Source organism: Dipteris shenzhenensis, chromosome 5 (assembly GCF_047967505.1).
Source record: "Dipteris shenzhenensis isolate YYH24624 ecotype China chromosome 5, Dip_SZ_1.0, whole genome shotgun sequence".
NCBI classification, from domain to species: Eukaryota; Viridiplantae; Streptophyta; class Polypodiopsida; order Gleicheniales; family Dipteridaceae; genus Dipteris; species Dipteris shenzhenensis.
Window position 1 is genome coordinate 35,308,812 of NC_141600.1, and position 25,002 is coordinate 35,333,813.

A 25,002-nucleotide genomic window follows, 5' to 3' on the forward strand; every position below is an offset into this window, starting at 1 on the left:
CAGGTTGAGCTGGAGAACTCCAGAAGAGCCTTTATTCTCATCAGTGCAAGAAAGCGAACCTTTTCATTTTACATTTGGGAAGGAGGAGGTGAGATGCCGGCTTGTTTTTGTTGTAAATGTTCATGCAATTGCTTGTCTTCGATTGGTGGTTTTGGCTCAAATACAAAGGAAGTCATACCTGCACAACATTGCTTTTCAAAAGAAAGGCGTACATGAGATTGGAATGCTAGGACTAAGCAGGACTAGTTCCCATTCTAAGATTGGAATGCTGATAAGGACTAATTCCTATCTTGAGATGAAACAAATAACATCAGCTGCGAGGGCATAAAAAGCAAGTGACAATTTTGAAATAGAAATATAAAAGATATCTTCTGCTCTGTGATTTGGCACAGAAGGATCTCTGTATGTTACCTCATCTCCATCAGATAGAGCCCAACATAGACCTGGTCTTGAAAGTGAATCAGTCGGGAGAGAGGACCGAATGCATGTCCCTTCTGGAAGATGCAGTGATAGCGCCCTCGGATCTCATAGTAGACTGGACAAGTACATAGAAAATGCTCCTCCGTCTCTATCTCCCCTAAGTGAGAGAAAATACTTGTAACATAGTAAGTACTTGTTGGGCTAGCTTGTGTGCTAGTCCTAGTGCCTTGTTGCCGTGTTCAATTAACTTCCTAGCTTTTTGGCTGGCTGCTCCAGCAGATATTTTAGATTATGTCTGCTTACTCTATAACCTTTGCTTACTCCATAACCTTCTCTGATATGTGCATAGGCACTGCATCTTAGGAGTACTGCTGCTCATTTATACTTCCCCTGTGGGGCAGATTTTGCAGGTCCTTTCTTCTCTGGGGATCCTGGGTCTTGCCCACCTACCCCTCCCTACCTCAAGATCATGTGAACTAGTTCTAATTTTGCAGATGAGATTCCTTTTGAATATTGATATGTCTTCCCCAAGGTATTTCTACATTCTGTAGCTCTTCATTGAGTTAATTTCCTGCTTGTAGAACTGCATTCTCATCCCCAGGGTTTGCCATTGTTTCTGAAGCATTTCCTGTGTCACTATCTCCCTGATTTCACATGCATCTTCTGGTATATCAGCAGTGTTATACTCCATGATTTCACATGCATATTCTGTTATATCAGCAGTGGTTATACGCCATGATTCCATCCACTTCATCCCCTCTGTGCCAACCCATGATTTGCATAATTTCCATCGCCTTTTGTGGTATTCTATTGGCATCCATTTTATCGACATTGTCGAGATAAGCCATGAATTGACATAATGCTTCCCCTTCTAGAGGTATCATATCTGTTTCAGCTTGTAGGATGGGGCAGGGAGTCTATGCCTTGAATTCTAACTCCCCTATCAAGAAACGTTTTTGTAAAGTTTCTATTCTTTCCTAGTAAATCCTAGAGAGACCAAGTGCCCAAGCTGGGTATCTGGAAAGGATTACTATCTGCCAAGCATGGTGTACAAAAACTTTCTCATTCCCCAATTCCACAGATGTGCGTTCCGGCATTTATTTTGGAAGCTATATAAAGCTTTCAAACCTCCGAGAATCCTCCTTTCCATTGTCTGTGAAATCCAGTCCTAGATATCCACATGTTTGTTACATGTCCCGATCACCATTACTTTTGTCTTATCTATATTGGCATGCATTCCCAAGTGTTGCAGAATTTTCTCAGTGCATCCAAATGTGCTTGCGGGTCCTTCTTGTTCTTTGTGAAGAATACCACATCATCTGCGTAGATAAGCATTAGGAAAGTGTACCTTGCAATTCGAACACCTTCCTTGCTGTGCATTCTCATCCACTCTTCCAAATCATGAATAAAAAGACCGAAAAGTGTTGGTGAGAGGGGGCATCCTTGCTTAGCCACTATATCACCCTTATTACAGCTTTTCCTTTGAGCGAGACCCATCCATTAGCAGTTGTGCTAACTGTGCTAGAACCTTCTCATAGAGTCAGTATGTGGCTTCTTTGAGTTCTTGAGGGACTTTAAGTTTAAGCTTTTCTAGCCTTTCCCATAGCTTCTTAGGTGGTACTGTGTGGAATGCTTTCTTAAAATCTATGAAGCAGCAGTATACAACGTGTTTCTTACTTTTGGCTCCTTCAGTTGCAGCCCTTATGACAACCAGAAGATCAACTATCGAGTGCTTGGGACGAAACCTTGCTTGGGATGGTGCCCTCACTCCTTGTTCCTCCACCGAGTTGTGCTGATTTTTTGGTCAAGGATAGTGCCATAGAACTTTGCCATTAGGCTGCTTACAATGATTGTCCGATAATTCTTTGCCATCTTGCTATCTCCCCCCTTATGGATCGATACAATCCTATTGAGTTTCCACTATAATGGAACCCTCCTCTAGAGCCATATCCATCAACTTGGTAAGCATTATCTTTGTCTTCTCGCCTCCTCTAGGGCCATATCCATCAGCTTGGTAAGCATTATCTTTGTCTTCTTGCCTCCCCAAGTCAGCATTTCCGCTACCAGCCCTTGTGTGTTTGGAGCTTTCCTATTAGCTAACTTTTTCAGGCCTTTTCCCATGTCTTCCTTTGTTATGATTCCAGTTGTTGCCTTCATGGATGAAGGCAGCCATGCATCCCTAATCTGCGTAGGAGAGGAATCTGGAGAGGGACCCGAAGCCACCCTTAAAGAGACAGTGATAGCAGCCTTGGATCTCATAGTATACAAGGCACATGAAGGCGAATGGATCCTCTGACTAGATCTCTAGTCGATCACACAAGGTGTTGATGCGACTCTCCATGGGTACCCCCTCCGCTCGTCCACTTGTAGAGCCTGTGTGATGAAACATGGAACTGTTCAATAGAGATCCTTAGTGAATAAGGACTTTAAAAGCATGTTTGTCCAAGTTTTCTCCTTTGTGTTTGGAAGGACAAAACCTTGGAAAATGTCTAGGTTGAAACATATTGTCAAATGCATAGTCAGCAGTGTGACTTGTTGCAACTATGTTGAACTGCATACTCCTTTTTCTGAGAAGCACGTCTTTGAAGTAGTTCTCTTTGTATACTTGACTTCATAGTTGGATCTAGATTTGTTTGAAGCTAAATTTTCATGGATTGACTATTGAAATCCTCAAGTTTTGGCTTCTTGTTTTTACCATTAGTCTAATTGTTGTGTTTTTTATGAAGGAAACTTGTTTTTCTTGCCACTATGACATAGAGGTCATGCATAGGTTTTTACTTATCTGTTAATGCCATGTGCTTAGCGAACCTCAAGGCAAACTTGTGGCTCGCTTACTAAAACACCAAAGAGGGTTGTTCCTTCACTTTCTCTATCTATATTTGATGCATGATGTCATCTCTATCCAGGTGCCATCAGGGCTGGAATTAGGAATTGGAACCATGACGAGACAAGAAAAATCTATAATCTATGTATCTCGTTCTCATCTCACGAGAGGATCCTTGATTCCAAGCTTGCCTCTAGAAGTTGAGGAACTACAATTTGAAGTTGAGGTCATTCAAATTATCCAGGTAAACGATTCTCGGGTCATTTGGGATTTTTACATTGCACAAACAAAAAATTTCCTGTCAGCGTGGTGATTTTCCATATGGAAATACCTTTTATAGACATTTTGTTTTCTCTGAATCCAATTTTCCCATATGGCCATCCTTGGTAAAGAATATATCAAATTATTGAGCATGAAGATAATTATTATCTTTGATTTTTGGTGCAAAAGGTGCGAGATGTGGTTGGTGATGGTCGAGTCATCAAGCGACGCATCCGAGATGGAACAGGTAGATATCTCTCACAAAACCTCCATTGAATCATGTATGCTAGTGCTTTCATTGTATTGAAAGATCAGCATGTATATCTTTCTAATTCTGCAGAAGGACGTGAATAACAATGACTTCAAATTTTATTTTAAAGAAGAGAATAATTGTTACACCTACAATGAATTGATATTTTTTTTCTAGTTGGTTCAGTCTCACTAAGGTTGAACTTCATGTCCAGGCTCTCATAGATTGTCTCTGACAAGTGATGAACACTACATCATCAGCTTAGAATAAAATGGGAATAAGAACTGCTAGTGATGAGTCCGGTCCTCCTAGAGGATCCACAAAAGAGGCGAACTAGTTGATGTAGAGCCCAAAGAAGAGGACATCATTGCTTCACACCAATTCACCTCAAACTCTTCTCACCTCTATTTGATACAGACGACTCTTCTCACCACTCTCTAGTATAGGCTCTAGAACCATGATTGTCTGTTAGCAGCAAAATAGTTTCTACTGCCGGTGTGTGGCCGCCTCAATCAGAGATCTGAGAGTAATGGTTTTATCTAACCATGTCTGAAGCATGCCTTGATACTTGCCCATTCTGCTTTGTCCGTGATATGTATGACGAGTGCTGGCCAATAAACCGTGGCCATCAAGTGGCCTAGCATAACGGTTCAATAGTTTCATGCATGGAGTACATACCAACCATGGGTCGAGAGCTCTTTTGATCCTCGTGACCCTTGGCTCTACTTTATGTACGTTGTTTTATGCCTTCCTTCAACCGCGTGGTGGTGAAAATTTCAGAAAATAGTGGTGTGAGGAATATCCTTCATATTAGGTGTGGGCTGGTTCAGTGACATCTTGCAAGATGCCAACATAGGGTTCCAAAGGGTGGGGTTAGCATGAGATCATCTTGATCAGCCTCCAAAGTAGACTTAAGGCAATAGAGACAAGGCTCAGGATGCATCCAGTTACATCCCTTACATCCAGTTGAGAGAAAATATTACAACTTGTTACGTAGTGAATACTTGTTGGGCTAGCTTATCTGCTAGTCTTAGTACCTTGTTACAGTGTTCCAAAATCTCTTTCAAGTAGCTTGCTAGCTTTTTGGCTGGCTACTCCTGCAGATTTTTCAGATTATCTCTACTGACCTCATAACGTTCTCTAATGGGTGTCTTAGGAATACATGCTGCTCATTTTCTACCTCCCCTATGGGGAAGATTTTGCAGTTTTTCTCTCTGTGGATCCCGGGTCTTGCCCAGCCACCCCTCTCTACATCAAGATCATGTGAACTAGTTCTGATATTACAGATTAGATGCCTTTTATATACTGATACGTCTTCCCCAAGGTATTTCTGCATTCCGTAGCTGTCCATTGGGTTGATTTCCTGCTTATAGAATTGCATTTTTCGTCCCTGGGTTTTGCCATTGTTTCTATAGAATTTTTTGTGTGATCTTCTCTTATTTCACATACATCTTCTGGTATATCAGCGGCTGTTATACCCTATGATACCATCCACTTCATTCCCTCTCTATGCCAGCCCATGATTTGCATAGCTTCCATTGCCTTATGTGTTACCCTACTCACATCCATCTTCTCAACTTTGTTGAGGTAAGCCATGAATGGATGTAAAGCTTCCCCTCCTAAAGGTATCATACCTGTTTCAGCCAATTATGCCTTAACCCCTAACTCCCCTATCAGGAAACATTTGTGCAAATTTTCTATTATTTCCCAGTATATCCTAGGGAGCCCGGGTGCCCAAGCTGGGTATCGGTGAAGGATTACTGTCTGTACAAGCATGGCATACACAGATATCTATATGTCTTGACTATTTCTAGGCGTTCCCCTTCAAATTTGACATCCCTTGTTTGTTACGTGTCCTGATCACCATTACCTTTGTCTTGTCTATATTGACCTGCATTCCTGAGTGTTTGCAGAATTACTTCAGTGCATTCAAATGTGCTTGTAGACTCTCCTTGTTTTTTGCGAAGAGTACCACATCATCTGCTAAATAAGCATTAGCAAAGCATATCCTACAATCTGTACACCTTCCTTGCTGTGCATTCTCATCCACTCTTCCAAATCATCAATAAAAAGACCAAAACGTGTTTTGAGAGGGAGAGCCTCGCTTAACCCCTATGTCACTCCTTATTACAACTTTCCCATTGGAGCATGATCCATCTACCAACGGCTGTGCTAACTCAGCTAAAACATTCCCATAGAGTTAGTATGTGGCTTCTCTGAGTTCTTGAGGGACTTCAGCTTTTTGAGTCTTCCTTGTAGCTTCTTATCCACCTAAGGGTATTTGACTGCAAGGCCCCAATAGAAAGAAACTTGTTACTAAATGCTTTAAAGGCATATTTGTTGGCAAGAACGATGGTCACAAGGCCTGCAAGATTTGGAATTCTGAAGCTTGAAACATCATTGCTAAGAGGGATGTAGTATTTGATGGAGGAGGAATTGGTTACACTTCACAATAGGATACATCTTTTCATCCTATCGCCAAGCAAGTGGTAGAGAGAAAGGCTGAACCACATGTTGCCAAAGAACCTTCATCAGATTCTGGTGAGGGTCAAGAAACTGTGCAAATGGTTATGCCCCAAAGGAAGGCATAGACTATGATGAAACCTTTGCACTAGTAGCCAAGGCTCAAGCATAACACTATCAGAGTGATAGTATCCTTTGCTACTTGTTATGGCTGGCCTTTTTATTAGATGAATGTGAAAACTGCTTTTCTTAACGCTATGTTTTCTTCTATCAGTCTCACTACGTAGGTTCAAATGTTGGGTACTACCATCTTTTGTGGTCTCAAAATAACTTATGACAATAGCTAGACCCTTATTCTAGCCTGACAAGGATAGCATTTTGGATGTATAAAGTTTTATGATAATAACATAATCACTCCTTTTTTGCCCTAAATACCATCTAAAAAGCCAAAAAGTACAATTGATTACATTGTACCAAATCATAAACTTGACCAAGTAAGGACAAATGTGAGAAATGTACATGAGGAGGAATGCAAGATTCTAGTTCATGTAAAATCAAGTGGTAATGATAAACATTTAACATGTACCTCCAATATTTAGACTAACATGATTCATTGTAAAAGAAAAAAATATTTTTTTCGTCAAGAACTTAAGAGCTTGTTGTTGCACAATTGAAAGCTATGAAATGAAACATGATTCTAGAGAAAATAGGAGGTTTACATAGGCCAATCGCATGGATTTGAGATCAAAGGCAAGAGGAAGAAGGCTTGCTAATTACAAAAAACTTTGTATAGTTCAAAACAAGCACAGCATGTTTGGTGTTTGAAGAATGCAGGAAATTTCGATGAAAAGGGTTTCAATAAGAGTACGTCAGATTATGGTATGTGTACAAAGCATGATGTTAAAGGCGATAGAGCTGTCATAGTTTTACATGTTGATCACATATTCATTGTTAGAATTATTGCCATATTCTAGGCAGTGACCAATGAAATCCATAAATGAGTTAGTGGCACTCTTCCCTCACTAGAGGTTTTTCCCCCTAACCACAGTTCGTGAGTTAGTGTGGTTTTGTCACTACTCTTGTTTGTATCTCATCTTATCTATTGCATATCCTACATGTTGCTCTCCAGCTCTCTTGCTTCTTGCTTCCTGCTTGTTTGCTCATCTCCCACATTCGGTATCAGACCAGCACTCTTGTCCTACCAGCCCGCCATCATTCTCGTCTGCACCAGCCCCAGCTCCCGTCCGTACGTTGTAAGGTCAACCAGCTTCCACGCTGCCCGTACATATGCCACTTGCAGCCGTACAAGTCTTTGTACCCATCCGTACTAGCTCCGTCCGTACATTCAGACGAGCCCCATTCATACACCTCCAGTCCTGTAGGTCTTACGTGCTTTTGTACATGCATCGCCGTACATCTATACACCTACGCAGCTACAGTCTCGTTGGTCGTACGTGCTTTCGTACCTACATCGCCGTACATCCGTACACATGAGCTCCTCTTTTCCATACGGCGATTTCTTCCGTACAAGCAGTTTGTACTGCTTCTGTACATTTCGTACAGCCCTATCCATTAGCTCTGCTATGCCTGCGTGAAGCCAGCCGTACAAGCAGTCCGTACTGGCCGGTACACTTGACAGCTCAAGCTCGTACCTACTCCTTTATTGTACAGCTCTAGCCTGTGTAGTGAAGCCAGTTGCCTTGCACAGGTGACTTCTTCGTACAAATGGATATGGAGAGTTTGGGTGTGCCCACAGGTCAATTTTGGGGTAGATTTTAGCACATTGTTTTCAATTTGGGCATTTGTAATCAATTTAGGGCTTTTCTTGGATTTACCCCAATTTTGGGTCAATTTCACCCCTGCAATTTGGGGCTTTTGGTCTTGGACACTCATTTTGCAGGATTTAGGGCTTTTGGCCAATTTGCAAGTGTTTTGCAGGCACATTTGGAAGAGTTGGTGAATAATTTATGCTTTTGGGCTGATGTATTTTAAGCTATTGTTTGGCAAATCTGTCGGAAGAGAATTTGGGGTAGATTTTCTTGCTTTGTAGGCTTTGCAGATAAATCTGCAAATTTGGGGCTTTTGCAAGCAAATTACAAAATTTGGGGCTTTCAATCAATTTGCTCTCTTTCGGTTGCAAGTTCCCGCAAAAATTTGGGGCTTTTGCATTTTGGATGCAATTCGGCAATGGACAGTCAGTTTCGGAGTTTTGTAGGCAATTTTGGACTCAGATTGAGTCACATTGCAGATTTTTGCAGTCAGATTTGTTGGATATAACATTCAACTAGAAATCTCTACATGAAATGACAATAGTCTCACATAAAATGACAGACAAGGATTCAGAGACAAGGAAGTATTCAGGACCTTGAGCACAGCCCAAATATCCTAGGGCCTTCTCATCCTTGGCTTCCCATGCAGGAATCTTCTCAGCATCATGAGAACGCTCTTTGGGTCTCTTTCCCGATCCAGAGACCACTACCCACAGTCCTTTTTGCATAAATAACAAGCGTGTTGCTAATTGCCATGAAGGAAAGTTCTGACCATTGAAAGTCACCAATATCGCTCCACGACTGTCCTTCTTTGACATATCCATTGTCAGAAACTTTTGGGATTGAGGAGAATTCAAAAGCAAGCCTCAGCTAAAATATAAAGAGATGATCTCGATTCACGACTTAGACTGCTCCTACGTCTTCTCACAATTGGAACACTTGTCTTTGTATGACTGCTCCCTTAGACATGTATGAACCACACTGCCTCTCATGAATTCTCCTAGATTCTCAGAAAGCGACCTGCTCTGATACCATATGTTGGATATAACATTCAGCTAGAAATCTCTACATGAAATGACAATAGTCTCACATAAAATGACAGACAAGGATTCAGAGACAAGCTACAAAAGACTTCATATTGCAAGATAATGCTACTCACCCCTACCGGGTTTGTCATAGCTTACAAGAAAATATGCTAAGTCACAAAGGCTTATTGAAAAGACTCTGTTATGGGTGACAACCAGCCACAGTCTCTGTCATAAAGACTCTACAAAAAAGACCAACTCCCACACACACAGACAATGACCTAGAAGCTAGAGAGAACCACCATCTCATCGTTGCCAACAACAACGTACGAACCAGAGACCTCCACGAGTAGCCTCTAGCCTGTTGAATCGCCACCATATCATGCTCGCCAGCAACAACGTACCAACCAGAGACTTGCACGAGTAGCCTCCAACCTGTTGAATCACCACTACCAAGAGTCATTAACCAACTCTCATGGGAGAGGCAAGATATCGCGAGCCGACCGGGAAAGAAAGCCTCTCATGGTGACCAAAGCTCACCTCAAAGGAACTACGTAGAACATCGCATGCAAGCCTGCCACATGGCACGTATATTTTGACCCCTCCATCAAACTTCAAGCTGATTAGCTCCTCATAAGTACGACCTTGTAATCAAAAACTTGCTACAAGCCCTCCCTCGAGCGAAATGGGGAGAAGCATAAAATCATAATACTGAATCTACTAATGCTCACAAAGAGCAATCACAATAGAATCATGCGCTCATAACAAGAGCGTCTCAGTGATAATGTTCACAGAGAAGTAGTAGCTCACAAAGAGCTAAAAATGAAGAACTGTTCACAAAGAACATGATACCCGACTGCTCATGAAGAGCATATGTTCATCAGAAGGCCCAATCTTGATCTTTGAGGAGATTATCTTCAACCAGCATAGTTGCTTCCTCCTTGCTATTGACTTTGAGTGCTTTGTCTTTACTTTTCTCCACTGCCTAGAGAATGTGATTGCACGTGCCACTCCTCCTCAACAAGGTGGATGAAGGGGTAGAGGACAAGCACAAGGTACAGGACAAGTGGTAGGTGTAGGAGCTGCTGCAGCGGTGGCTCCTACACAGGATCAGAAAAGGTGAAATTCACGTGATGCACTAGCACTTTCAGCTATATCCCTTTCTGTCAAAAGGTTTATCATTCCGCACATTCGGTTATGTAAGACCTTAAAGGCAGCTTGGGATATTTTGGAGAGCATGTTTGCAACCAAAAATGATGCCAGGGTCCTTTCCTGAAGAGAGAGCTATCTCACACAGATATGGATGAGGGTGACTCAATGAATGATCATCTCGCCAAGCTTTAGGATTTGAGGGAACAATTGCTGAATTCATTCATGATTTAGAGATGATTACCACCGCTCTGAATTCTCTTCCTAAGTCGTATCTCGGTTTTCATACCTCGCTGAATTTGTCATTGAGGGGTGGTGGCAATCCTCTCTCTTTTCACGAGTTGGTAGGACTTTTGTTGTGCAGGAGGAGCAAACTTGGAAAAACATGGCCGCACAGCTGGTGAGCATGCCATGCTTTCAAAATTCAGGCCCAAAGGGAAAGGGCAGCAACAAGAGCAGCATGCAAATCAGCCTACACATCAGCATAAAGCTGATTCCGGACAGCCCTCTCACAAGGAAAAAGGTGATGCAGAGAAGGCAAAGAAGAAGGGTATTTGTCACTACTGCAAGAAGCTGAGTCACTACATTGGTGAATGCAAGAAGAGAATAGCAAAGGAATAGAAAAGGGATTCGGGTATGGCTGTCTCAGATGCATGGAGCTGATGTTACAGCCAATTTTGTGGAAGAGGATTATGCCTTTTTGTCTTGCATTTCAGATTTTCAGATTTTCAAGTGGCTGGTCCGGATACTACATACACTCTTGAGGATGACTCTTATGCTTTCCTGACTTGCAGCTATGACCCTTCGAAGGATGCATGCACTTTCATTGTCAATGAGACAGTGAACACATGATATTTTGATAGTGGTGCATCCAAGCACATCACTTCCAGGAAGAGTGTTTTTGTATCTCTGCATGCACCACCTGCTGGAAAGAAGGTGACTTGTGCAAATAATTCTTCTTATTCAGTGTGTGGAGTGGGTGACATTGTACTTACCTCCACGGATGGCACAGATTTCAGAATTTATGATGTTCTTTATGTGCCTGGTATCAAGAAGAATTTACTTTCAGTGTCCTCGCTCAATCAAGGAGGGTTTCAGGTCATCTTTGAAGATGCCAAGTGTGCAGTTCGAGACAAAGAAAATGATAATGCTTTGATGTTGTCTGGCACTTAGTATCGGGGTCTTTTTCAGCTCGACGTTTACGAGAAAAGATCCGATCTTGCACTTGCAGTAAACACCCCCACTGTTGCCATGCTTTGCCTGGTAGGACTCGTAGTGTAGCAAGGCACACAGAGGGGCATGCACAATGAATTGCAGTCCATTGAGAAAAATCAGACTTGGTATGTTGTGGATTTGCCATCGGTACCAAATGGGTTTTCAAAGTGAAAAGGAAGCCAGATGGGTCCATTGATAGGTACAAGGCACGGCTGGTTGCCAAAGGATATGCTCATAAAAAGGGCATAGATTATGAGGAGACTTTTGCTCCTACATCTTGGAAGACAACTATCAGATCAATTATTTCAATGGCTGCAACTTTTGTTTGGAATGTTCATCAGTTGGACATAAAAACAGGTTTCCTTAATGGGGACTTGCAGGAAGAGGTTTATGTCAAACAATCTCTTGGCTTTGAACTTTCGGGCAATGCACATTAAGTTTGCAAGCTGAATAAAGCTTTATATTGGCTGAAACAGGCCCCACGTGCATGGTATGCTAAGATTGATGTCTTCCTGGCCAACAAGGGGCTGCATAACAGTCCAACTGTTAGCACCTTCTACATCAAGAAGGATGGGGGGGTTATTTTAGTCATCATTCTTTATGTAGATGACATGTTGCTGACAGGGTCAGATGAGGAAATAATTGCAGATTCCAAGGCTGAATTGAAAGCTGAATTTGACATCACAGATTTTTGTATGATAAATTTTTATTTGGGGATCTAGCTCATACAAGACAAGCGTGGCATCGTTATGTCTCAATCCAAGTATGTGCAAAAGCTCTTGGATAGATTCAACATGTAAGATTGTAAGCCTACAGCCACTCCCATGGGGCCAGGGCTGAAGCTTACTATGTATGATGCAGGTGAATCAGTGGATGCCACACTTTATAGCCATGCTGTTGGATGCCTCATTTATTTGTGCAATACACGGCCCGATATACAATATGCAGTATCTTAGGTGAGCAGGTATATGCACAGCCCAAAGACAACACATTGGCAGGCTGATAAATACATCTTTCGTTACTTGCAAGGCACAAAGTCTTATGGCTTGACGTTTCCCAGGGGAAGTGACTTGCAGATGCATGCTTACAGTGACTCAGATTGGGCTGGAGACTATGACACTAGCAGTCCTACCAGTGGTAATTGTTTCTTTTTGAGCAAAGCTTGCATTTCTTGGATTAGCAAGAAACAATCTACTGTGGCTACTTCCTCATGTGAAGCTGAGTACAAGGCAGCTTTCACAATGACAGTTGAATGTGTTTGGCTGTGTCGTTTGTTTGTTGATCTTCATCTCTCATTGGAGGGTCCTTCTCCGATTCTCATTGATAGTCAGAGTAGCAGTGGCAAAGAATCCTATGTTTCATGCTCGCACGAAGCACATTGAGGTTCATTATCATTATGTTAGAGAGAAGTTGCATGCGGGGGAGATCAATATAATCTATGTGTCAACACTTGACAAAGTCACAGACACCTTCACCAAAGCACTTCCACATGAGTAGTTTGAGGCATTTCGCAGTGTCTTGAACTTATCTCCTTTTGGTGATTATCACTTCCTTGTACATCATCACATTGGCACGGCAGGGGGGGTGTTAGAATTATTGCCATATTCTAGGCAGTGAACAATGTAATCGATCAGTGAGTTAGGGGCACTTTTTCCTCACTAGAGGTTTTTTTTCCTAACCACAGTTAGTGGGTTAGTGTGGTTTTGTCACTTAGACAAAACCACCTCCACTCTTCTTGTTTGTATCTCATCTTATCCATTGCATATCCTATGTTTTGCTCTCCAGCTCTCTTGCTTCCTGCCTCCTGCTTGTTTGTTCATCTCCCACATTCATCACAGTAATAATGAGTAACTGATGAAACAAGCCAAAGAGGATTGAATAAAGCCTTTGACATGAATGACCTTGGCTTTATGCATTATTGTTTGGGAATTGAAGTTTGGAGTGACCAAGATAAAACGTTGTATGCCAAACTGAGTATGTAAACGAAATCCTCAAACGATTTAGAAATGGAGAATTGTAAGACGATTAATACACCAATGAATCCAGGTGAGAAATTATTGAAGGATTAGGATAGTCTTGGAGTAGATGGTACGTAATACAGGCACCTAGTTAGTGCAGTATCCAAATATATGGCTGATCCAAAAGAAAGCCATTGGAAGGCAGCCAAGAGAATTTGGATCAGCCATTGGAAGGCAGCCAAGAGAATTCTTAGGTATGTTGTGGGAGCCTTGACTTATGGAACATAGAAGAAGCAATGATCTACAATTGTCAAGCTTTACTGATAGTGATTGGGCAAGATATCGAGATGAAAGATGTACATCTGGATATTGCATGAAGATTGGATGTGGCTTGAAATCATGGAGTAAAAACAAAGTACTATTGCTAAATCCCTCGAGAAGCTGAGCATAGACCATCCACAAATGCACTCTGTGACGCTATTTGGTTAAGAAGGATCTTGAATAATATTGGACCTTATTAAAAAGATCCAACACCTATATATATACCAATAGCTAGAGCTCTATTAAACTAGCCATGGATTATGTATGTCATGCTAGAACAAAATACATTGAGGTGGAACCTTACTTTATACTTGACAAAGATTGTGAGTAATGAAATTGAGCTTATCTACCGTCCGACAGAATATCCGGTGGTACATATCCTAATTGAACCTCTTACTAGGATTAAGCAATAGGACTTTTCCAAGCTGGTAGGTGTAAAGCCCTAACTATTGTTCATCAAGGGAAAGTGTTTGAAAAGATAGTGAGCAACTATGGAGTTAGTTCATTAAATCACACTCGGGGTGGTTTGTAGCTGGGATGATTTAAGGTCAAAAGAGTGGTAGTTAATCTAGGTCCTAGGTTATGGCATGAACACTGGTTAGAGATTTTTAAGGGGTCATATGATGTGGCATACCCCCACATACATCCACTATGGATGGAGCAGATGAGTACCACATGACACTGCATCATGGTCTAACTCATGTCACACAGCTATTGCACTCATCATGCCAGGCACCCAATCAGATTATGGTATGATATCTTATGCATGTGTTGATGCATTTTGATGTGCCACATAGGAAGGGGCCGAACCTTTAGCTTCTATGAGAAGCCACCAAGACGCTTCATCCTCACACCTCCTCACCCCCCTAGTTAGGGTTTGCAAAGTGTAGGGTTCATTGGGCATTTTGTAGTAGTTGCAGCACTTCCAGTAGTATGCATTTGTTTTAGCCAATATTAGCATTTCCATCACAGGCATTCATAGTGTCCTCAGCCTTGGGCTGCCATGATGCGCCATTTAATTTCATGTCTCACCACTCCTGCCTTTGGATACTGGCGGCCCACTCACTGGGATTTCCTTCTTGGTTGTATTGATGGTAAGATCAAAGGTTGTCCACTAGTATCCCACATGTTGATGGACTGGAAACATATACTCTCGCACTTGGAATGGCATGGTAGGGATCATTGCAAGGCAATTCTCTACGAGCCAAGAGCATACATCGGTCAAGGGTTTTTACCCTTCCGTTGGCTTTGCAGGAGCCTCGACGTTCATATTTCCTAAGTTTGAAAGGGATCATCTCGATTGTAGATGCCATACATGATGATGGAACCCTTCGTTCTTTCCCAATGGCTGCTGCAAAATATAATCTTGGTATGCATTATAGTCCTTTATGGCATACTATTACTCATCTGCTTCAGCATTTTCAGCCAGTACACCCACTAGAGGGCTTCAGGATTGGACTCTTCACATGCTAGGGTCGACATGCCGTTCTTTGCGGCTGTCCCACATTACTGTCTCTTCCTTGTATAAATTCCTTTTGCCCTTGCCTTGGGTTTCACAGAGGGCGAATAATCTTTGGCAAATGAATCGTCCTGCAAAGTGGTGGCGAAAGCAACTACGAGGGATTTGGCATCCAAATATTCCTCTTCGACAACAAGTTTTCTCGTGGAGAGTCTCCTAGGGATTCTTCCTTGTGGGCAAATTTTGGTACGGAGACATATAGCTCCAGCTGTTTGTCACAGATGTTTTGCTCCGCGGGAATCAGTGCCTCATCTACTTTAGCAATGCTCCCACATCCGTGATTTTCTGGGTTTCCTTGGACGGTATTTGAGAACTAGATTTCTGAATGCTACTTTTGGAAAATCTTTATGGATTTTTGGGATTCACCCATCTAGACGGGAGTTTGATTTATTTTTCAGCTGGGTTTGCTATCGGGCTCTCTGGACTCTATGGAAGGACAGAAATCATAGTCTTTGGTGACCTAACTTTTTCACTTTTCTCCTTTTTGAGGCACTCTTTGCAGCAATCCTTTTATGATTGTCTGCAGACTCAATATATAGACTATGATGTATACTTGTCATATATTGAAATCTTCTCTTGATGTATTTAGGGGCTTTCCTTTTTTTGGGATAGTGTCTCTATAATATAATGCCAAAGAGATTTCAACCACAAAAAAAAAAGCATGTGTGTGCATTTATCCTACGTGTGCATGTGTGTGGAGGGCAACTCAGTGTAGATGGCCTCGACCATCTTGTGTTTCAGCCCAACCCAAATGGTTTTTAGGTTTTCAAAGTGCGTGCATTTGATGATGAAAATGGGATTGAAAAAGTATACATGGGTCCTGAATGTGAAAAAAGATCAAAATGTTGAAAATGCTCTAGATGCATTGACCTGGTTCCAGAGAGAAGAGTATATGATGCAGTAAAGTTTTATTGGATTTATTTCACCCTGCTAGGGATATGTGTGCTTATGTAAGAACAAATGTTTGTATTATGGTCTAACTCCCATTGGGTGGGATGCCATTGTAGCTATTCCTGCTATGCATATTTGAATGACTTAGTTTTAACCTTCTTGGTGACTTGTGAGAGTAGCATTATGAGTATGAGTTTGTTCTTGAATTCACCTTGCCATATATAATGCAGTCTTTAATTTAGCTTACTAAATACTTTACAGCTTTGTAAGTTTTTAATGCACCCAATCTTCTAATTTAGAACATGGGATAGCTCTGCCTTTTGGTTACGTTGATGCAACAAGAAGTGTGGATCTAGATCTGAAGAAAATTAATCGTACTGTGAATATGACAGGAGAGTTTCCGGTGGACTGCCCACTTCAAGACAGTGTACTCCGTATCCATTACAAAGGATTTCTTCCAGGTCCTGAAAGGAAGGTGTTCTATGATTCACGAAGTGAGGAGGATGGGGGTACACCTGTAGTATTTGGATCCGGTGAAGGTCTTGTAAGCTTCTCAGCTTATGTCGTTCATTGATGCCCTTACATTGAGCTTCAACTTATGTAGATATGCTTTAGATGTGTTCCTTCTGGACTAAGCTGGCAAGTTTTTGATAAGTATGGGAAATTAGTCCAAAATATAGATGAAATATGACTATCGGGGCAAGGTAATTTTGTGTGCATCAGATTTCAAGAGACATGAAGTCTGACAGGTAATGATTTAAGAATGCTGAGCATTTGAAACTTATCATTATGAGTCTCATTTGCAACTAAAACCAACAATAAGTTCTCTGTAGAAATTAATTATTTTCATAGGCAGAAGAGCTTCAATTGTCATCCCAAATAGATTATAGGTCTCAGGTATATTGGTCAAGGGTGCAGTAATTTGACCTCAACAAAGGGGGCAGGGCCGTTTTATAAAGGAAAATGCCCTTCAGATCTGGCCGACCCAGAATAGCGCCAACAGAGACCTACAGACTGGACTGACCTGGTTGCACAGTTAATGGCCAACCAGCTCCAGCTGTCTGCGGACTGGACCGCCATGTGACATGCCTCTGCCTGCTTGATGGAGTACTGCTGACTTGCCATTGCAGACTGTTCATGTCTGCTACAGTCTCGTATCTGCTTTTGCTCTGCCAGCTACCCTGCTGCAGCAGTCTGCTTCCTATTCAAGGCCCTGACCTAGGCCTCTTCTGGTCCCTTCTCCTGGGCCTCATTCCAGCCTATGCCAGGCTCTGTTACAGCCACATAAGCTGCCTGGTCTGCTCCCACAGATCCCTGCACATTAGCTCTGTGACAAGATTGAAAAGGATGTGGGCATGGCCTTGAAGTTTGCATTTGGATCCAAATGGGCAAGGTTATCTTGGTTTATGCCTCTGTACATTTTTGCTTCTTTATTTCAGAATATACATATGCATAGAACAAAAACTATGTGGTCTTACAAGCATGTAGATGAAAATGCTCTTGAAGATTTACTTGGGATGAGTTGGGGAACCAGGTCAGGTGACCAAAAGGGTGATGTGTTTCAATGTCACACATGTAAAGACAATGTGGTTATTAGATATCATCTGTCATTCCTGGCTGAACCAGGTGCATAAGAAGCTCGACTCATACCGTGTATCAAACCCCATGTCTTGATAGAAACTGAGATTTAGTTGCTATTGCTTGCTGTCCGCTGCTATTTGCAACAGTATGCATATTGGATGGCTCAAAACTGTGCATTAACAGTGCTGGACTGTTGTGCATTTATGGCTCTAGATTCCAGTCTGTTCCGGACTGTTTTGTGTTTTTTCATTCCGTGCAATAGACTTCTATCACGTATAAAAGAGACACACGAGAGAAGAAACTCAATGCATAGATATATCACGTGGAGAATGGAAAACCCTTGACAAGATCAGGTATCTTGCCCATGTCAAAGAATGGACGTCCACAAGATGTGATTGGGGCTTGCCTATTTGTGAAAACTTGGGACATCCCTGCCTCATCTAAATCAACATATAGCAGTTACCCGGACATCATGGATTTCTCAAGACACAGGGAAGTCCTCCTTGTTGGGGACTTCAACACGAGGATGGGCAGGTGTCAGGTATCGTTTTAGATTTTTGCGATGACTCTATCTTTAGGGCTGTGCATGGTGAAGTCTTAGCCTCCTCACGTAGGTCTCTAGCAAATTGTGAGGTCGCGGGGGGAAGTAGCATATTGCAATGAGGAAGTCCTGTTGAGAGCGGCATTGGATCCGAATCCACAGATATCTAGAATGTGTGTCATGAGTCTTGATGGAGATCGTCCCAGTGAGAGATGATCTGTATAGAACTGCCGCTCCTCCCTATCTACACACTCCACCTATCTCCCGAGCCTTGTCCTCAATGCTGCTCTCCCATGTGTACCTTTTAATTACAAGAAAAGGGCACCTTAGGCTCTAATGGGTCTCTGTATAAAAAGATATGTCTCGTCTTGTGTAACTCTTCAAGAAAGATATATCTCATCTTGTGTAACTCTTCAAGAAATTCCATGGATCCGACTATAAGATACCATTACAATTCCAAACAGGGCCCCGTGCCTTAAATGTCATAGAGCCCGCCCCCCTATGTAGGGGAGCCACTGCAAGCCTATTAGGAACCGCCCATCTCAAACCACTACCCACTTCTCCCCCTTGCAGGTCCCCCTGCTTGAAACAGAACTAGCTCCTAGTCATAGACTAGATTACTCCTAAACTAGGGCAGAAACCACCAAATTAAGCAAGAAATTCTGAGGTAGAATCAGGTACCTCTTTAGCAATTTAGGGAGGAAGTGTAAGTCATAGGCTAGACTTACAACAACTTGAGGGGCTGCACAAGGACAGAAAAGGATTATTGAATTCCACATATTATTTATGTCTTTCTTTCTTCTCTTAGATCAGTCCCTGTGGCTTCCTCTTTATCAGCCCACGTGGCTTCCCTCTGACCCCATGTCGTACTAGAGGTCATCCTCGCCCATGTCCTCATCATTTGGGGGCTCACAGATGGGGAGGTGACTACTATATTCCAACACCACCTCTCACCGACCCATTGTGGACCTACATCCACTCGTCAATGCGGATGCTCCAAGCTTCCATGAAGAAGATAGAAACAAACTGGCGTCCTTGATATTTAGTTCTCAATCCGCAGCGCTTGTTCCTCCAGATCCACCTCCACCAAGGTAAGTCATCCTGGAACACAGGTATGATTCATGTAGCACCAATCATCCATGGTACAACCCTCCTCCATAAGGAACACATCAGTGTTCTCGAGCAATCCTGGAAGCAACATCATGTTCATACAGCTGTCCACCTCAAAAGCCAAGGACAGCCCACGGCTCCATCAAAGCACCATGGTCCTGAGGTTTGTTTCAACTGTTGTCACTTTGGCACCATCCTCAACCAAGTAACACACCTGAGCTATGAGATCCCTCTGGCTGATCCACATAGATCCCCATCACCAAGTATCTCTTTAGAAGTTGTGGACCACAAGCTCCAGATGGGCTCCCACCTGATTAATCCACTGGCAACTGCATTCTGTTAATGTTCCCATCTCCACCATAAAGGCTTCAACAGGTTCACCTTGTTCTGCTACCAACATCTTGCAACTGATCCTTGAAGAAGCGTCAGAAACACCTGCACTTATCAGAAAAACATTCTCCTTCTTGAAGCAATTATCACTGTCCTTGACAGAAGTCATGTAATTGGCATTGATTGCCTCTGCGCCAAGACTTTCCTCTCTGTTTGCCAGGAAGATTCTTACCCTCCATTCTCTCAATACCAAAGAAAAACAAGGCAGACACGTGCCCAATAGAACCTACTAAAGTTTGAATGAATACACAAAGGATATACATAGTTTTGAATCACTCATCTAGCTGCTTGCTTTGAAAACAGCTAGGTACCTCCTAAAGGTACACATAACATCCATGTGTAACTCTAGACTGGAACCTTAAATGTCCTTGTGCTGAGAACAAGGCTGAGAAAGGTTGGCTCCATGTCTAACTCTATACTCGCATCAAGGAAGGGTAACACCACTTGCAGCCTCTGACCCTGATTGTGGAATTTCTTCCAAAGACATTTCCTTCATGCAAGTGGTATCAACCTTCTATTGAGCACTTTATGCAAGCATGAAAGACACTTCTTTTATGCAAGTGGGGTCAGCCTTATTCTCAGCACAACAATTTGAGCAACCAATGCTGTCCTCCACCTTCCAAAGGGTTCCGAGCTAGCTCACTGTACCATCTCTCAAGGTCAGAAATTAAGACAGTTTCACATAGATCTTCATAAGTGATCTCAGCCACGTAGAAAAAATATGCTATTTCTGCTACCATGCTAGCATTACTGGTTTTGACTCCTCCGACCCTTTCTTGGACGATTTCTGCTTTTGATCAGCCTTCTTCTTTGTACAGTCCCTTGCATAATGTCCAGGCTCGTCGCAGTAGGAGTATTTCTTCCTCTTCTTGCCTCACATATCCTGAGAGTCCTCATTACCATTAGATTTGTCAACTTTCCTTGTGTTTGGCTCGCCATTGCTAGGCTTGCTCTTTCCTAAGCCCTTGCTCTTGCCTTGCGTAACAAAGGCTTTGTCCTTGCTGCTATCTCTATCGTGGATCTTTGCCTTGGCCTCCTCCTATACCAACAGAGCCCTCAACTCTTTAAAAGTGAGTGGCTTTGGCCTTCCACAAAGGTTTTGGAGCTCTTTGGCAGCATATTCAACACAAGCATAGGCAACTGGACCGGGTCCACCTTATGACCAACTGCTGCCAGTTAATCTCAACCTCAATCACTCTCGTGAGGTAGTAATGCATGGCTTCTCCCTCCTCCGTCCTCATGGTGAACAAATTGATTTTGGAGGTTGGATCCTTGGAGTATTGTTTGGCTCTTGTAGCTCCTATGTCCCATACTTCCTAAGTCCACCACCTAAATGTGTGGGATAACTGCATCGGCTATAGTTATAATCATCATTGACAACACCTCAGCATTTTGTAGGCCTGCTGCTGAAGAGGATATGATGACTATGTCCTCTGTGTACAACGGTGGTTGTATCGTCAATTAGAAAGAAAGGATCCGTCTCCTCCTAGTGATTTCATCAATGTAGAGCCCAAAGAATGTTGGTGAGAGGAGGCATCCTTGCTTCACTCTGATCTTGCTCAATCCAATCTGATAGGCCTCCAGCCCATGCACTCTCCTTGTGTCTGACTCATATAAGCTCATCACTACCCAAATTATGTCCCTGGGATCTGCATCTCTAGGAGTCTCCTAATCATGCACGCTTGTGGGACTATGTCAGAGGCCTTCTGAAAGTTTACAAGGCAAGTGTGGACTTTTTGGATCTTGATCTCGCCTTCTCGATGATGGCTCGTAATGGATGGATCGTAGGGTGAAGATGTGGTCAAAAGCGGAATGCTGCCTCGAGAAACTAGCCTGTCTTAAGGCCTATTGCGTATGTGCCTCTGTGTGGTGAGCCAATGTATCTCTGTGGTACGGATTCATAGATCTTGGGTAGTGTGTGGCTAATCATGAGGGTGCGGTAGTTCCTCGTCCATGGGATCTCTCGCTTTGTGTATCGGCACAACGGTGGTGGCACTTCAAGTAGAGGTCCATCCCCTCCCTTCGGTGTCCTTGTTGTAGGAGGGTCAGATCATCATCCAAGAAAGTCTTGGTTCCCTTCAATGTTGCCCTCATGCTCGTGAGGGTGAACCTATCCGTTATTGTCGGGAATCTCACTACCAGTGGCCTTGTCGGTGTGCCTGCCTTGCCCACCCTCTAGGCTGCTTAGCAAGTAAGGTTGACACCCATCTTGGTGAACATGGCTTTAACATCTGCCATACGGGTATCTGCTACTCCTGGGCCCCTGACCAGAACATTTAAGGACTTGCTGTGCCATCTCTTGTCCTCCTCTAGGGCATCTGATATGATCTCCTTCTTGGGGGCTGATGTGCCTTTTTTAACGACGTCTTTCCATTCCAACATTTTCGCTTCTTCCTTGGTGATTTACTGGTTTAGCTCAGCATGTTTCCCTTGCATGGTGGCTTGCATAGCTACAATGTCTTCTTGAGACAGGCATTTTCTGTTTTGAGCTCTTCCATGGCTTTGCAAGTCCCCTCTGGAGTCACTTTCATGTCTTTGTCATGTTGGAATAATCTTCATGGGGGAGGTGTTTTGGATCCTAAGGTCTAAAGGACTTGTCATTGTGGATCTTCATTATTGGACCATGCTGGACGTGGTTGGAAGGCCCAATCCCATGGGACCATGCTAGAGCCAGCTTCTTGGTTGGCCGGGTAAGTGGCAGACCTATACATGGATGGCACTTGGTGTTTAGGCAGTTCTCAGTTCTGGCAACTTCCAATCAAGGCGGTTGGGATCAACGTAAAAAGCTAGGTCAGAGCCTTGAGCTCTTTCTCTTTGTCATGGAGGCTCAATGAGTCGCCTTCTATCTCTGGTAGGAGGTAGTGTGAGTAGCTGCTCAGTCAGGGTCCATAGGTTGGTCGGAGTCTTTCTTGGAGTCTCGTAAGGACAACAAACCTGGTAGGGGTGAGGCCATTTTGGTTTCGAGATTCTGGCCAAAGCAGATAGTGCAGATTATATGCAGTTGTGTGACAACTTTGATGCTTTGGTTTTTGGGCCAATCTTTCCCTCGTGGTAGTTTACTGGTGCATGCAATTGTGGTTGCTTTAGTATTCTCCTCCAAGATTTTGAAAGAGTACGAGAGTACTGCGAAGGTCTATGAAGAATCGTCAAGAACCCTGTCTTTTTGGTCAGATGTAGTCTTGGAGTAGTTGGTGAGGTTGTCGTGAGATTTTCTATCGTTTCAGTATACATATAAAACGGCTTGTAGGTGGTGAAAGAAAGAAAGAAAGAAAGAAATTTTAATAGAGTCTTCGGAAGACCGATGGGTCTATGAGACTGAAAGAAAACCTGATACAAATCAGAGTAAGGGTGGAGCTACTGAAACGAGCATCATCACCCGTGCTGAATCCTAAGTCTGATCATACATAATCAAATACATCTGGATGCAACAATGAAAAGAAAAGGACTAGTGGAGTGGAGCGGAATCCTCTGTATGTCATGTCCCCTTGGCTGGTGCATAGCTGGTGATGGGACGCTGGTGCCCGTCACGGGGTGCCGTGAAGGAATAGAGAGTATGAGAGCCAGAGAGTGTGAGAGCTAGAGAGAGTGAGAGAGTCAAAAGCTTAGAAGCTGTAGTTGCTCAATAGAGTGTGTGTTAGAGTACAACACAAAGTAGTGTAGATAAGGTTTTGTCATAGTGACAAAACCTTAGTAGTCACTAACCATAGTTAGTGAACTAACTGCAGTTAGGGGGAAAAACCTCTAAATGAGGGAAAAGTGCCCCTAACTAACTTATTATATTACATTGGTCACTGCTGAATTATAGATATAATTCCAACACCCCCCTGCAGTGCCAATGTCATGTACAAGGCTGATCAATCACCAAATGGATATAAGTTCAGGGCACTGCGAAATGCCTCGAACTTCTCACGTGGTAGTGCTTTGGTGAAGATATCTGCAACGTTGTCATGTGTGGACACAAAGATCATACTGATCTCTCTTGCATGTAACTTCTCTCTGACGTAATGATAGTGAACCTCAATGTGCTTCGTGCGAGCATGAAACACTGGATTCTTTGCCACTGCAATGGCACTCTGACTATCAGTGAGAATTGGAGAAGGACCCTCCAAAGACAGATAAAGATCAGCAAATAAACGTCTCAGCCAGACACATTCCACTGTTGCTGTGAAAGCTGCCCTGTACTCAGCTTCACATGACGAGGTAGCCACTGTAGATTGTTTCTTGCTTAGCCATGAAATGCAAGATTTTCCCAAAAAGAAACAATTGCCACTAGTGGACTGCCTAGTGTCATAATCACCAGCCCAATCTGAATCACTGTAGGCATGCATCTGCAAGTCACCCCCCCTGGGAAATAGTAAGCCAAAAGACTTGGTGCCTTGCAAATAACGGAAGATGCGCTTAACTGCCTGCCAATGCATAGTTTTAGGGCTGTGCATATACCTGCTCACCTGAGATACTGCAAACTGAATATCAGGCCTAGTATTGCAGAGATATATGAGGCATCCAACAGCTTGACTATAAAGTGTGGCATCAACTGATTCTCCTGCATCATGCATTGTGAGTTTCAGCCCTGGTTCCATAGGAGTAGATATGGGCTTACACTCTTGCATGTTAAATCTGTCCAAAAGTTTCTGAACATACTTGGACTGAGACATAACAGTGCCACGTCTCTCATGAGAGAACTGGATCCCCAAATAAAAATGAAGCAGCCCCAAATCTGACATATCAAAGTGGGTCTGCAAATCAGTTTTGAAATCTGCAATTTTGTCGTCATTGGACCCTGTGAGCAGTAAGTCATCAACATAAAGAAGGATGACTAATATTTCCCCCCCATCCATCTTGATGTAGAGGGTGCTCTCAGTAGGACTATTGTGCAGCCCCTTGCTGGTCAAAAAGGCATGTATCTTGGCATACCATGCACGAGGGGCCTGTTTCAGCCCATATAAAGCTTTATTAAGCTTGCAGACTTGAAGTGCATTTGCTGTAATTTCAAAACCCGGAGGTGGTTTGACATACACCTCTTCCAGCAAGTCCCCATTTAAGAAGGCTGTTTTGATGTCCAACTGATGAACATTCCACTCAAAATGTGCAGCCATTGCAATTATTGATCGGATGGTGGTCATTCGGGATGTAGGAGCAAAAGTCTCCTCATAATCTATGCCCTTTTTCTGAGCATAGCCTTTAGCAACCAGCCTGGCTTTATATCTGTCAATGGAGCCATCTGGCTTCCGTTTGACTTTAAATACCCATCGGGTGCCAATAGCATGTTTACCCGGTGGCAAGTCCACAACATCCCAAGTCTGATTTTTGACAAT

At 42.9% G+C, this 25,002-nt stretch overlaps 1 protein-coding gene across 2 annotated transcripts in view; it reads left to right on the forward strand.

The window, feature by feature from the left end:
* The window catches only part of PAS1 (FKBP-type peptidyl-prolyl cis-trans isomerase family protein), a 209,890-nt gene that overhangs the window by 98,045 nt on the left and 86,843 nt on the right, over positions 1 to 25,002 (forward strand). For both annotated transcript variants that reach the window (XM_087374838.1, XM_087374839.1), the window contains exons 9-12: positions 4 to 88; positions 3,327 to 3,488; positions 3,695 to 3,752; positions 16,458 to 16,609. In XM_087374838.1, coding sequence (XP_087230964.1) covers positions 4 to 88; positions 3,327 to 3,488; positions 3,695 to 3,752; positions 16,458 to 16,609 — 457 coding nt within the window. The remainder of the gene's footprint in view (positions 1 to 3; positions 89 to 3,326; positions 3,489 to 3,694; positions 3,753 to 16,457; positions 16,610 to 25,002) is intronic.